Source organism: Phalangium opilio, unplaced genomic scaffold (genome assembly GCF_054372755.1).
Source record: "Phalangium opilio isolate 3A_F unplaced genomic scaffold, DU_Popi_V2 ptg000095l_1, whole genome shotgun sequence".
NCBI classification, from domain to species: Eukaryota; Metazoa; Arthropoda; class Arachnida; order Opiliones; family Phalangiidae; genus Phalangium; species Phalangium opilio.
Window position 1 is genome coordinate 593,537 of NW_028324200.1, and position 15,360 is coordinate 608,896.

Genomic DNA, 15,360 nt, shown 5'->3' on the forward strand with positions numbered 1-15,360 from the left:
ATCGTAATCACAGAAATCAAGGAATTCGTCCAGTAATCATAGGAATTCATATAAAAATTCAGAAATCAGTAATCAGGTGTACAAAATTTTGGCGAATGACTAGCCCCTCGCGTTTCTTTAATTATGGTATGTGCTGTTGTTTTCCCAACACGAAACGAATATGACATGGATGCGAGGTTGTTTCTAGTTGCTAGAAATCTAACGTTGCCAATAGCCACCAATAAGTTAAAAGAAAACAGAACTGCGAACGTTTACTTTACCTTAAGGTTAACGCCAATCTTAACCCTGGTGGAAGTGGTTCACGTGACACTGGATATTTTTGCAGTCTTTTTTCGAGTAATTTAAGTAATTTATCAAATTTTGAAGGGGACATACGTGTATAATTGGCAAATTTGTAGTGATCCGTTCTCCTCATGGTTTTCATCTACGTAGAAAATATAAACACCTATTTGTTTCTATTCTGTCTGTTTACATTAACAAAGCCAAGGCCTATGCTAAACAAATCATGTACTTACTTCTGTTTCATAATCACCTTCCCGTTTACGGTTTCACCATACTGGGTGTACCCACCACCGTTTGTTGCTGTATCGCCTTTTGCCATATGTACGGTACTTCAAATAATATATTTGAAGTAAAAGCAATTTTTTCTTTAAAGAGTAAGTAAAGACATTTTTACGACTTCTTAAATTTCTATAGAAATCATACATTTCTATAGATTTCAACGTCCTCATTCAGAATAAAAAAAATTTCGCCAAAAATCCACCTCTAAATATTAAAAAATTAACTTCAAATATTGATAAAAAAAGAGGTGCTAAAATTGCCGCCAAATAGAATTGAATTTGTCTCTGCTGTCTAACGTCATAGCTTAGGGATTTTGACCGCTCTGATAGTAGTAAAATTGGTACTTTTCTTTCCATATTTTCCCACCAGTTAGTATCTCGCCTCCTACTGATAGTGCTAGACTGCCAGTGCAGCCAGTATCCTTTTTAAAAATATACGGTTGGCGTGATGGCCGTCTTGTACTCTTAATTAGTGATAAATTATATTTTGGAAAGTTTAAACGTGTTTTCGTAAAATGAACAGTTAATCTTACGTAAGTTTTCTGCAAGTGTAAAACTTACCACTATAGGCAATACCGCTGCCGCAATAGACAGTGTTTTTATTTTGTGATCAAACCAAGGACTAAGCGGTGTTATTCCACAAGGGTCGGTTTTTCTGCATGCCTGGGCACCTTTGCTAGTGTGTTCCAGGCGGAAATTGCCGCGATCTGTTATTGCGCAGATTACTGTATTAACAAAGGGTATACCGGACGGACTGTGAGAATTTACTCTGACAGTCAGGCCGCCTTGAATGCGCTGAACCAGTGTGAGATTACCTCTCAACTGGTGCGCAGCTGCCTTGATCTGCTAGCGCGACTGGCATCCTGCAACAGGGTTCTGTTGTACTGGGTGCCAGGGCATAGCGGATATCTTGGCAATGAGCAAGCCGATAGATTTGCGAAAAGGGGTGCGGAGGCCAAGCTCTTGGGGCCGGAGCCGGCCGTCCCCATCCCCTACAGGCACGTCAAACGGTGTCTGCATGACAGGTTGACTGTCATACAAAACCAGCTCTGGCATAACATGGAGGGCCAGAGACAGACTAAACTTTTTGTCAATGGTCCCTGCAGGTCTCGTGCCAGAGACCTAATTTCGCTCAGCAGATGGGATATTAGGCTGGCCACCGGTCTTTTGACCGGGCACTGTCGGCTTAATAGGCACCTCCATCTGATGGGTCTTGCCGACGACCCTCTCTGTAGGTCGTGTCAGGAGAAGGAAGAAACATCCGCTCACGTACTTTGCGAGTGCGACTGCTTCGCCTCGCTTAGACTAGAATATTTTGATTCACATACTTTGGAACCCTCGAGGGTCTCCTCTATTACGGTGGAGCGAATTCTTCGCTACGCTGCAGCTACGGGCCTATTCAAGGCCTGAAAATGAGGATGCACAATATGCCTTTGGCATCGGTGCTAGGGCGCGTACCCTCCTCAACAACAATAATAATAATAAGCGGTGTTATTAATATGTATAAGAAAAAATCCCCAAAATGTCGTTGTGTAGCGCCTAATTGTTTAAGTGATAGTTTTTCGGAGGGAATTACATTTCATTACACTCCTAAAAATGATGCGTTAAGGGGACAGTGGATTAAAAACATGGGACAAGATATGTTCGCTACACTTTCATGATGATGCGTTTGAAAGAAACAGGGAAGCCCTAGCTATTCTAAATGTAGAGAAGCAAATGGTCCCATCATTTGGAAGGCTCAATAAGTCTGCGGTGCCTACTTTGTTTGGAAACATCGACGAAAATTCACCGCGTAAGCGAAATCGTAGCATAGTAAGTATGAAATATTGAGCTCTCTAAATAAATAGTAGTCTAATTAAATTGTTACTTTAAAGAGTTCTGCTGTTAGTTTAGAAGGTTTAGCACATAAGATTCGATCAACTGAAACTACCATTGGTTTACCGATAGTAAGTCAACTGCACAAAAAACATTCCCAGAACATAGAAACACAGACTGAAAATACGTTGACCTTTAACGTTAAGATTCAAACTGATAAAGAAAAGCAACGAAAAATTCCAGTGAAACACAGGAGTGAGACAAATAAATTTTTAAATATCATGGTGGTTTTTAATTTTTAAACCTTTTCAAAGTTATTCAAGCAAATCTTAAACCAGGAACAAGTGATCGTTCAACACAAACCGAGCCTGAACTATCTGTATTAGAATCCTTATTAAAGGAAACTGATAAGAACGTCTTAGAATTAGAGGAGGAGGATGAAGATGAAGATAGCCCCCTGGACCCATTGGATGTCAGCTATACTCCCTCTGAGATACAGGAGGAAGATGTTTATGAGTAAGTATAACCTTAGCCTTTAAATCCGTCTCTACTATCCTCGTCCCTTTAGCCTTGTAAAGAGATAGCATGCTTTCGTTTTATTAAATGTTTAACTGTAAATTTTTTGGGCTTTCCAGATCAAGAAATATGCCGGAAAATTTTGATGTGCTAAAAGATCGAAAGCTGATGGTATTTGAGTCCTGCCTACTGCAGCTTTTCAAGTTTTGTTTCCAGTGCTTGGCTCTCTGTTCCTTAAGCACACACATTCAAGGGTCCTGCATTACAATCAAGGCTGTCTGTACCAACCACCATAAATTTACATGGAAAAGTCAACCAGATATAGGAAGAAAGCCTGCAGGAAACGTTTTAATTGCGGCTGCAATTTTGTTTTCTGGAATGAATCCCTCTAAAACAATTCGAATGTTTAATTTGGCTGGAATTCAAATGATTACTCGTGTAACATTTTTCTCAATTCAAAAAGCGTTTCTTTTTCGAGCGGTGAAAAGTGTGAGTTAAATCATAAGTTAGTTATACCAGAAGGTCTGATCTTTAATTACGTTGTAGGTATGGGAAATGGACCAAAAGAAAAATTTGAATTTGTTGAAAGGCAAGCCTTTAACCCTTGGAGGAGATGGACGATGTGATTCACCAGGATTTTGCGCCAAATATGGTAGCTATTGTTTTTTTGAGAGATCATTGAAAAAAATAATTCACATCGTATTAACCCAGGTTTGCATAATTCAATAATGTACTTTTTTAAGAGAGAGAGACTAACGTTTATTTTACATTAAATAGAGCAATGAAGTCAAGAACAGTGTCGCTATGGAGCTAGAAGGATTAAAAAAGGGTCTAAAATTTCTAAAATCTAAGAAAATGAACATAGTTGCTCTTGTCACAGCCCCAGTAGCACAAGCCTTCCGCATAATAGTCGGTTAAAGGTCGAATAGTCGGTTTACGGTCCAGTCGGCTGTACCGTGCTTATTCCAACACTTTTCCGACTCATGGAGCCGACTACTTCTTTTAGTTGGCTATGCCGACATCTATCTGACAGTTGGAACTGAAATGGTTTAAAGTAGGCTTGCCCCCCGTCTAGAAAATTCCAACTTATTTTTTTCCAATTGATTACCGACTCTTTCGCGCTAGTCGGTATTGTGACGATTAAGAAGAGTAAAATTAAAAGCAAAGTTATTCTTAGGCCGTTTAGTAACCGACATTTATCCGACAGTTGGAACTGTGGTGGTTTGAAGTAGGCTTGCCTACCGTCCTAAACATGTAACCCATTTTTGCCAATTGATTACAAACTCCTTCCCGCTAGTCGTTTAAAAAGACGTTTAAAAAGAGTAAAATGAAAAACGAAGTTGTTAGTAGGCCTTCTTTTTCCGTGGGACGGTTTTTTTTGGAGTTTTACTATTCCGCATATGCCACCAAAATATTTTTGTTATATATTTAACTTATACTATATTTCGACCCACAATCAGAAGTTGATAATACTATATTTTTGGCAACACTAGAAACTTAACCTTACAAAAAACTGCAAAGCAAGAAAACACATCTGATTTTCTAGTTTGAATTTTCCCTCCTGTAATTTCTCGGGTCAGGTGACACGCCTCTGTTATATTGGCGTAACTAAGGTAACGGCCTGCACGTCATCATCGAAGAGGGCGCTGCTAGTGCGAAAGCTTAAGCAAGTCAGCCTTTCCAGTATCTCTGACGCTGCTGAGTCGTTAGAATGTTAAAACGAGATTTTTGTGGTCGAAAATGATTAGTTCTTGGCTTGCTAACTTTCAATTTCATCGCTAAGGTTCTTTGTCACACTATATAAACTAGAATCTTCTTCGTTTGTCACGTAAGGTTTGAATTTTGTTATTGAATTATCAATTAATCTACCTCTTAGAGCCAGTTTTATGCATAAGCCTTTGCTTTTTACCTAGCTTCTCATCTGCTGGGAACCAAAACTTAAACGTTTATGTATACCTTCAGTTTCTTTGTTTGAATATAAAAGAAGCAAGTGTTTTGGGGCGCTTGGAGTTCAAAAACCTTTTATATTAAGTATTTTAGAGATTTTTGGTTGTGAAAATAATACTGAATTCCAAAATAGATCTCCATTTGTTTTAGTTACAGAATTTTTATGCGGTTTCAAACATTTTAAAGGAAAAATGTGTGAAATAATACCCTTTAGAATTGTATGTTTTTCTTCTTCCTTAAAAAATCTGGAAGCGTATAATAATATTTTCATTAAGATTTTTGTATTTAAGAGATAGTAACTGGCCACATCGAAGATATTAACAATGAATATTAATAAATGCTTCAATTGATGTAAATATTATACTCGCCCTGAAAAATTTTACTCTTTGTTGAAACCAATTAGCTAGGCAGCTAATATTTCCATTAGACTAGTCGTGCAATATCGAATACATTGTTTAATATTTGAAATTGTTATAATTGATGCTCAACCTGTATGTTACTTGAAATATTCAAAGTACAAATTCTAAAGTGATTTTCGTTGAAAATGTATTAAAGAAATTTCAATACTAGGTATCAGTATCCTTTACTATAAGCGAATGAAGCCTCGATTTCAGGCTAGATCGTTGCAAAACCGTCGGGCCTCGAATTAAAGTTTGATCGTCGCAAAAGCGTCGGACCTCTTGCTGACAGGCGGTTAAGTCGACTCTCAAACGTGTTGGATGAGGGTCGTATTTCATTCGTGTCGTAACAGTCGGTAAACCAGTGGGCCATCGTCCCACCGGGCGGACATTTCGATTCTCAAACCCTTACTCAACCTGCCCTTTACCGACGATTTACCGTTCCTATACTGAAAAGCCGCGAAATCGTTGGATTGAGCGCGGCTTTAGGTAGGCATAATGACGCCGACCTATAGTCGGCCAACAGTCGTTTTATAGTAGCCTCAAAACAGTAGGAAAACCGGCGGGCCGTCGTCCCTCCAGGCGGACATTTCGACTTTCAAACCATTACTCTCCCGACTTATTAGTGTCTTTTTACCAACTCGTCGGTAACACACAAAGCCGACCATGTAGGCCCTACGTCGGCAGTGCTACTAGGGAGACAGACATGTACAGATCAGAGCTTATTTAAAGAGATATCACCCTAAAATTCAGCATCTTTTCGATTGTTGCCATTTTGTTAAATGTTAGGCCCGTTTTCTAAATAATGTATATTCCGCCTTGAGTATACAGTTGGAAGGCCTATTCCTAGTTCTGGTCTATAAGATACATTTTAACTCATAACTAGCGATACCGATACAAGTATAAAAATTTATATCTATATATGCATATCATTGTCCAATTGGATAAAATATGATACCCGCCAACACTGCTGTAAACCCAAGGTGGACTGCACTATAGAGAGAATTAAAAAAATTAATTTAAACCAATCTAAATTGCAGCTATAAAATCAAAGTTAGCTAAAGCATCCACAAAAGGGTGTGAAATTTTGAAAGAATGGAGTCGTAGCATCCAAAATCATGTATACAGACTGGATCGCTAACTCCAGTGGGGGGAACCCAGAACTTATTGATGCTAAGTGGAAATCTATTCTTCGCCACGTCATTAATATTCATAAAAATCATGGGGAACTATTTCCTGAATGCGAACATGATGTTTTGAATCCAAATGAGAGGCAAAAGAACTGGATGGATCCTGGTTTGTGCATTTTAAAAATATCTATTCTTCGAATTAATGCAGTTGATATTTACCAATTCAATATATAATTTCAGAACCATATGAGAAATTGGCTAAAATCATCAAGACTTATTCGAAGGATGTTAAGCAAATTTCTTCTACTTGTCAAACATCATCGGTGGAGGCTTATCACGCCGTTATAATTCAGTTTGCTCCCAAGAATACCCATTATTCTTATCATGGAATGAAAGCAAGATTGCAATTGGCTGCCTTGAATTACAATGAAAACTCTTCTAACATACAAGCAACAACTAAAGACAGTAGACGTCGTTGGGCTGTATATTACCCTAAATTTAAAGGAGGTGAATGTTCTGTAAGGCCAATAATGCATGGCTCTACCTATGAATATGTAGAAATATTAATGGAGAAGGTGCTAACCCTTGCTGAGGAATCTTATGAGGATGGGTTTAATAAATCCTCCTCAATTTTGGAAAAGGCACCATTACCACTAAGTTCAAAATATAATCACCCAGAAAAAGAAGACGCAGTAGAAGAATACAATCATCGCTGTAGATTTAATAATAAATGTTAAAAGCTGGTAGAACTAAAGGAATAAATCTAAATTTATCATATCACATGTTTAATACTTTTACACAACCATTGTGTCTTGAGATTCTTTGACTATAGTATTTTCAAATTAAAAAACTGGTCTGCAACCACAGTAAATGTCCGAGGGAAAAGCGTTTCTTATTCTTGTCACTACGCAACTAGCTATTGGCTTACGATTCCCTCTTCCTAAAATAATTCCTGGATGAAGCCATCTAATATATCTCCTATAAGCGAAATATCTGTAAGCTCTAGAAAAAGTAACCCAACTTAGATTAAAATAGACTATATAATAATAATATTAGGAATAAAAACGTCCACCCATGTAATCATACCGATGTATAAAACCCTCCGGTGGTTCAGGCGCTCCTCTTCCACCTCTTGGGTCATAGTGATCCAGATAGACGAATCTTAGTTGAAATACATTTAAGCAAACTTCATAAAACTCGCCATGCCCCAGTATGCATGTTTCTTCCCACATTTTATCCACCGACTCTGTCATTTCATTACAACATTGACTTTCTTCTATAGTTTCCATTATTTGGAAATTCCCACAAGTGCACCTACTCTAAAATATATTAACATCCTAGCTGTGCTATGAAATCTCGTTCAACCGCTTACCAGTCATTATTACCAAGCCTTTCATGACCATCTGGAGGTTCATTATTTAAATCAGGTTCATTACGCGGTAACGCGGGTGCAATTAAAGGAGCAAGAGGCTCAAATTGGTATGGTAAAATTTCCCATTGATGCTCATTACCATTATCAAGTCCCAAATTAGAATTTTAAGATTCAGAGGTGTGTAAAAAATCAGAATTAGAATCATAATCTTGATCACTTGAGCCAGTCGATAAATCGGAATAGTATACTTCGTTTTCACTGTCAGTGTCACTATCCATTTTTTAGTTTTGGTTTTGATTTTACCGCAAGAAAATTTATATTTCCAATGCCGACTCAATTTATAAAGGCCCATGCATGGTGCCTCGGGAGTAGGGGACCGGACCTTTTATCGGCCGCCTCTCCCGGAAGCTAGGTGGCGCTTTCTGTTGTATAAATATTTGAATGAATTTAAAGTTCGCGCCAAAGATATTTTGGCGCCAAAATGCATGATACCTAAAATATAGGTTTTTGCTAGCATAATTTTTAAAATTAAGTGGAAATACGACAAAATGATGATAAGAAAAATTTTTACCCTAGAAATTAACATATATCATTACAAAAATTATAGTATCTTATTAATGACCAGAATTAACATTTTGTAACAAAGTGGTTTTATCGCAATGAAAAATATCACACTCTTCCCCTTTAGTTTACATTCATTTTAACTTTTTAAATCCCGTCCCTAATTATATTTCATAATATAAGAAACTTAAACATAAACTAGTTAAATTTACTAACATTTGCGAAAATTATTTCCTCCACATCAAAAACAGTTGAGAACTCCGTTTCCAAAGAGTCTCTAACAGGCTAACAGTCGTATACTCCTCCCCCCCCTCAACTGCATAGCCGTAGTTTCCCTCACTCTTATTGGCTCTTACACGGCGCGAAAACATTTTGAATCCTCTGTATCGGAGAGCGCCAAGTCGCTGTGCGGCACTTTTTGGCGAATTCGAAAAAGCGAAAATAAATTAAAAAACCGAGGCATGCATGGGCCTTTATAAATTGAGTCGGCATTGATATTTCTTATGTATTTCCTCCTATATTGAGGTTTAGTAGGAAACCGCAGCGGGCTTGGAGTTTTTTCACTAGCCGCGGTAGTATTTGGTAGTATCCAGTCAGAAATATTATCTTAGAGGGACTGAATTAGACACGCCTTCCCATAACAAACCAATGCATTATACCAGCCAATAACGGAGTCACCTCTCTTGACGTCAGATCTATATTGCACGTGTTCAATGTTTACAAAAGGTGCCTTTTCTAAATCTCGTTTTGTTTTCATTATAATTCAATAACCGCTCGACAGATTTTTATAAAACTTTGGAAATGAACATTTTTCACTTCATATTTACCAAAAATGAAGGAATTAACCTTTTCAGGAAAATGTCTTTACTTACTCTTTAAATATTTGAGATAATATTGGAAAACGATCTTGAAAGGAGTTGACAACTTTGAAGAAAACACTCGTCATAGACTTCTTGGTTTCATTTGGAAATTGACTCGCAACAGTTCTTTTGAAAACACTAAACTCTTAGTTAAAGCAATTGAGGCTAACCTCATTTTGACCGCTGTAAAGTGACTGAAAATAGTTCCATATTTCCTCAATTTGATTTACCCCATAATCGTCTAAACTGTGGTCTTTTGGCCAGATTCTAATATCAAACTCTGAAGTGATTTAACAGATATTGCTGTCATGTACAAGCTTATTAAGATGAACGCACATTTCATGAGCAAGTATCTTTGTTTCAATCAAAAATGATTGCACATCCAAATCAAATTCAACATTTTGTCCTTTAAACGAAGAGTTGTCCTTGAGAAGCTCAGCAGTGAAGAGTTTTAGCTTTTCCCCTCCATCACTTCCAATTTCCAAATTTTTCCACACATTTTGCAGTTTAGTACTTCATAAGGAGATAAATTACGCCTCTGTAATTTTACTGATAAATCACCAATCAATGAGTACAAGTCGTGAAAAAGGCCAATCTGGCTAGAAAAGAGGTTTTCATGACTTCTGTTAGAAGTTTTGATGCCTTTGCAGCATCATCTTTTTTCCAACGGTTTCAGCCTCACTTTTTAGGTGAACTACCATAGTGATCCAATTTCTTTCCACTGCTGAGATCGATTTAAAATGGAACATTAACCAACGAGTTTTCGGAAGAGAGCCGAATTTGGTGATCATAATTGCCAGTTCATTTCCAATTTCCTTCACCGCTGTCTGCTTTTTAGGTGATTTGTAATAATACTTGTAAATATTTTGTATTATGGCAGAGAATTTATCAACTGCATCTTTTCCCTTGAAAACCTCTTTACATGGTAATTCTAGTTTATGAGCAAGGCAATGATTCGTCATCAATAGTCCTTTTTTCTTCCTTTTAATCAGCTCAAACAGACCATTATATTGACCATGATACACAGCAGCTCCATCAGTCGTTATGCTGCTTAGGTTTTCAGTCCAGTTTGCAAAGTTCAGTGACAGGAACATGTTCTCCAATGTTCCCAGCAAACTCATTGCAGTGCCATTTTCTGGTTCGCACAGTCCCAATAACTTAGTTTCAAGAATGCCATTCTTTAAAGAAGATACATATATAATTTCATGAGAGGCTGTGGTTCGATCAGTGGACCTGTCCATAATGAGACCGAAGGTATTTGCTGCTATAATATCTTCAACAAGATTTTTCAAATAACATTCAGCAATGAATCTTGCCACTTCTGGAACGACTTTGTGATTTGAAATATATGTTTCCCCCATATCAAATCCATTTTTCTTCTGCAAGCTACAAAGGTGTGGGAAATTTCTGTACGACGAATTGGTGATAATGATGTAATACACGCAATTGAAAGACACTCCAATCTTTTTCTATGAACTTCAGTAAGTTTTATAATATTTTTCCTAAAGGAGTTTCTAAAAGCGGTGTATTTGAAATTTCATTTTTCTTCACCACTTGTAGATGACCTTTGGTCCTCATATGTGATACTATAGAAGAAACTTTAAAGTTCTTAGTACCTCGAACAAAATTTTGTGAGCTTTTCCTATAATTAGGATCGCTTTCTCTGCAAGGAATGCAATACATGGATTGTTCATGGTCATGGGTGTCATACTTTATGAAGTCGTAAAGTTTCTTCCACTCTGGATTAAACTTTCTTATTTTCTTGTTTTTTAATTTTTATGTAGCACTATTATTTTCTTCAGAATCAGTAGATTCCAAGGGTTTAATCATTGAATCATTAAGTTCATTTTGTATTTCAGTTTGAGATTGAGACTCATCTGGGCTTTGGCTTTCTGGCACCCCTAAATTTTCTCGTGGCCTAGGCTTAACCCATAACATTTTTAGGGTAGTTTTCTGCGACGCGGCTTGGACTTTTTTTGGCCTTCCTGCCCCAGGCATGATTTCAAATCTCTACGAAATTCTTTATTAATTAATAAATATCACATTTGTAAGTTTCCGTAAATTATTACCTTCAAATCAACACAAATCAAATCCAAGTCAGACGCTCGCGTAACGCGGTCGCAGGCTCGCAGCAGGGGCCCGAAGTTCTCGATTCCCGAATCTCGCCGCCTTGCGTGAATCGACGACTCGGCTGAGCATTGATGCCCCGCTCCCGAAGCCAAAGAAAGTTCGGGCTGTTAGACCCGTGGGGAGGGAGTTGACACTCCATTGTTATCTTCCCATAGACGCTAATACAGTCAAAGGCAGCAGGCTGCCTTTCCCTATGGGACCGTCCATAAACTACGTCACACTCTTATGGGGGGAGGGGGTTTCTAAATTTGTGACGGTCCGTGACAAGGGGGAGGGAGGGGTTCTTCTATGCGTGACGTCACATTTAGCATTGATTTTGTTACGAAGTCAGTAAGAGGCCGATTGGCTCTCTTATGTTATAGAAGAGGGAAAGACAACATTCCATTGTCCACCGTTACAATAATTTACCAAAATTGTTATTCCATTATCGCTTAAATAGTAGAAAATTTAAGCAATGTTCTACTATTTACACCTTTTTTACCTCTCCGAGTGACGTATGTCACGTGAGAGGTATTGCACTGGACGTGCGTGTCTGTCTGTCTGTCTGTCACGCCCCACGTGACCGCGTTCGCAGTTTGCGTATCGGAGCAAACGTGTTCCCAATTTCCGGACTGCATTGACAGTTCACGGAAATTTGGGTTTGTCTCCTCTGGCTATTCAACTTGAGTTCCAACACCACCAGCTTTGGTTTTCGTTCGTCCAAGTCTGTACTTGCTAGCTTCCAAGCACCACCATCTTCTGTTCTTCGTCAATTTCACCTTGACACCAGCTTCTATGCACCACCATCTTCTGTTCTTCGTCAATTCCACATTGATACCAGGTTCTATGCACCACCATCTTCTGTTCTTCGTCAATTCCACATTGACACCAGCTTCAATGCACCACCATCTTCAGGTCTTTTGTCCATTCCACATGGACGCCAGTCAGTACATTCTGGCTTCTTTTCCTCCGTCATCGTTTGGTTCCAAGATATACGCGGCGATCGGCTAGGGTTACGAGAAACGTCTAGCCTCCCAATGGCAGGGCTTCCACCAAAGGTTCACGCGAATGCGTTTTTATCTATTATTATAATGGAAACGAAACGTATATATACCCCAAAATTTGAAAAAAGCGGGCAAGAGGGGTACCCTTCACTTTAAACGTCAATATTAGCAAAGTTTCGAAAGATAATAGGAACAACTTTATTTTAAACGATTTAACTATTTTTAAAGTTATTTACTGGCGATTAAAATAATTAAAAATAATTATATTTATTTAAATATTAAAGATAAACCCAAGTACCGAAGTCGTTAAATCATTGCCTCCTATATCTATCAAGGCCCGTGCATTGCGTTATATTTCGTACATTGTCTCTTATATCTTTTTAGGCCCGTGCATTGCGTTATATTTCCTACATTGCCTCCTGTATCTATCAAGGCCCACGCATTGTGATATATTTCCTTCATTGCCTCCAATATCTATCGAGGCCCGTGCATTGCGATATATTTTTGAGAACAACAACCAAAATGGGAAGCTCCTCTCAGAACCATAATAATTTGTTTTCTGAGTTATATGAAATGAAAATATGGATAATATTTTCGGCAATTCGATTTGAATGGCTCTTTCTGATGTATCATTCTCTCAGCACTGTTCATAATGGACAGGAACGTAGAGATTCGAGACACTAGGAATTACGATAGTGTTTCAAATCGTCTGTATTGAGGGCTTAAAGGCTTTGAGTGAGTCGAAAGATAAATACACATCCTATTTTTTAGTTGTACCATGCGTACCACAATGTTGCCAGGCGTTTATTGAAGGATGCTTGGGTACTTGGTACAGACTGTTACGTCTACCAAGTTTCCTAGCATCCAAGAATAAATAGGATTCATAGAAGCCAGTGTTAAGGGCATGTCATGGGTCAAGTCGTTAAATATATCGACGCAGTTAAATAGCTGATGGCATTATTTTATCCACTTTCCCATTGCCTTTCGAGTGGAAGTTCAACTTTGGCACGGACGACAGATGGCGCTCTTAAACTTCTACCCCCAAAAATCGTTGTTGTCTGCTCGTTTTCCCCTTCCGCGTTTTTTCGTTATAAACTTATGATTTAACGAACTGTTAAGATAAAATTTCATATTTCCTAAGACAGATAAGCTTCTACTCCTTTCATATTACTCCCAGTTAGATTTAACGCTTAAAAAATATATTTTCAATAAAAACACCGCTTCCACTAGTGGATTTATACTCCTTGTTAGATTAGTGTAGGTGTAGAGAGTAATCATTACAAACGCTAAAAAATATATTTTCAAAAATGAAGAACATAGAACATTTATTCTATATCAAAAAATATTTTGGTGGTAAGATTGGTTTAGAAAAATCCAAACGGCTAGATATTGTTAAAAAAGAAATGTGTAAGCTATTTGTAGATGAGATAATTGTTTTACATGTTTTAAATGAGACTAAAACTTCCACTATTGTGTCTAAAAAAGTGTTGGCAATGTAAATTTTTTAAATATGACGGAATTGCGGTTGATATGATAGCGCCCTATTTGCGAAAAAAACCTTTTTTTAAACAGTTTAATCATTCTTTGATAGAATTTCGAAGGAAGAAGTTAAGTGTTAGATTTGCTCGATTAATTTTGTTCGGCAAATAATATAATTAAGCCTTACGTATTACTGAAGGAGATTGATTTTGCCAACCTTTGTGAGTATTTAACTGTTCAATAATTATTTTGGTTAAGTGGGAGCCTAGCTTATGTGTGATTGGGTTGTGGCTTCCATGATTTGGGCACATTTGCTTTTTGTGTGGCGAGGTATGATTCAGCTTTGATATGGACAAATGTTACAAATCATACTGGTAGACTAAGAATGCGGTTGAGGTATAGCGAGAGAGTAGAGTTTCCACAGCAATTGAGAGATATTGAAAAGGCTTGAACAATAGACTATTTTAAAATTCAATTCCTGCACTTGCAAAGAATTAAAAAAAGCGATAGATGCATATATTTAGGTTGTTTAAGGGGTAGTGATAGTCATCTAAACTCGGAGAGGTAATATTTTGGCTTTCCCAACTTGTTTAGCCAATTTAAATAGCGCATTTAAAATAAACAGCCTAAACTCTCTTATGTCTCTGTTTATTCGCCCCTATTATTTTTGAGGATGAATCAAATCCCCCTGCCGATTGAAATGGTTTAGTTTCTTTGGCAAATTTTCTAAATCTCAAGCTCGATTACGATTAGTCTGTTTTTCGGTGACAGTGTCGAAACCTAAAAAGTGTGCCCCTTTAACTAAGCTTTATGGAACTTTTTTGAAGCTTATAAAAAGCACATCCAGACATTAAAATTCTAAAGGTCAATCAGAGGGAAAAAGCTTAAAACGGAAGAGAACTTTGAATTTTCAGCCGAGCAAAATATTTCAGCAAGAGCGGCATATCACTTAACAAATTAATCAAATTAAATTTGTAAATTAAGACAAATCACAGTGCAGAGGGGGGGTTAAAGAAATGTGACGTGGTTTTAAGGGGAGGGGTCTGAGAAAAGCGTGACGAAGCGTGATCTGGGGGGACGGGGGGGTCAGAAAATGCTTTTTTTCGCGTGACGTAGTTTATGGACGGTCCCTTATAGACCAGACCCAAACAAGACTAATGAGAGCCACAGTTTATTTTCCCTTTAGCTAACTGTAAAAATCACTTCATCAACGCTGTGTATAGAGCGTAGACAGACATACGAAACCCACAAATAATCCCACATTCCCACTCCCACATACACAATTCAGTTCAGGCTAAGCAAGCGCACAGCATAGAAGCAAAGATAAGACAATTTTAGGGATTAACATAGTATTTATTTAATGAACCAAAATCTTGAAGGAGAAAATCTTTGAATTAATTAAGTGGCCACCAGGGCCAGTAGACCCCAAAGCGTTTAATTTTTAAACTGGCTATTGGCCTGTGATTGTGCCTTATTTCCCACACTGGACCACAGATCCTGTTTACGTTGAGCTGAGAAATTCTCCAGAGTAGTAGCTGGAGGTGCTCTGTAATTTTGTTAACTTGGTTCCCAAGGGCAATGACACTTTCCGATATGGATTTCTTATCAT

General features: G+C 37.8%; 1 protein-coding gene across 1 annotated transcript; it reads right to left on the reverse strand.

The window, feature by feature from the left end:
* Positions 1-7,208: 7,208 nt before the first annotated feature.
* LOC149635038 (uncharacterized) lies at positions 7,209-7,655 on the reverse strand. Its single transcript, XM_089850912.1, has 2 exons — positions 7,453-7,655; positions 7,209-7,368 (listed from the first exon to the last, which is right to left on the reverse strand). Exons 1-2 carry the CDS (start codon positions 7,653-7,655, stop codon positions 7,209-7,211), a joined length of 363 nt encoding a protein of 120 aa, XP_089707038.1.
* Positions 7,656-15,360: the final 7,705 nt, after the last annotated feature.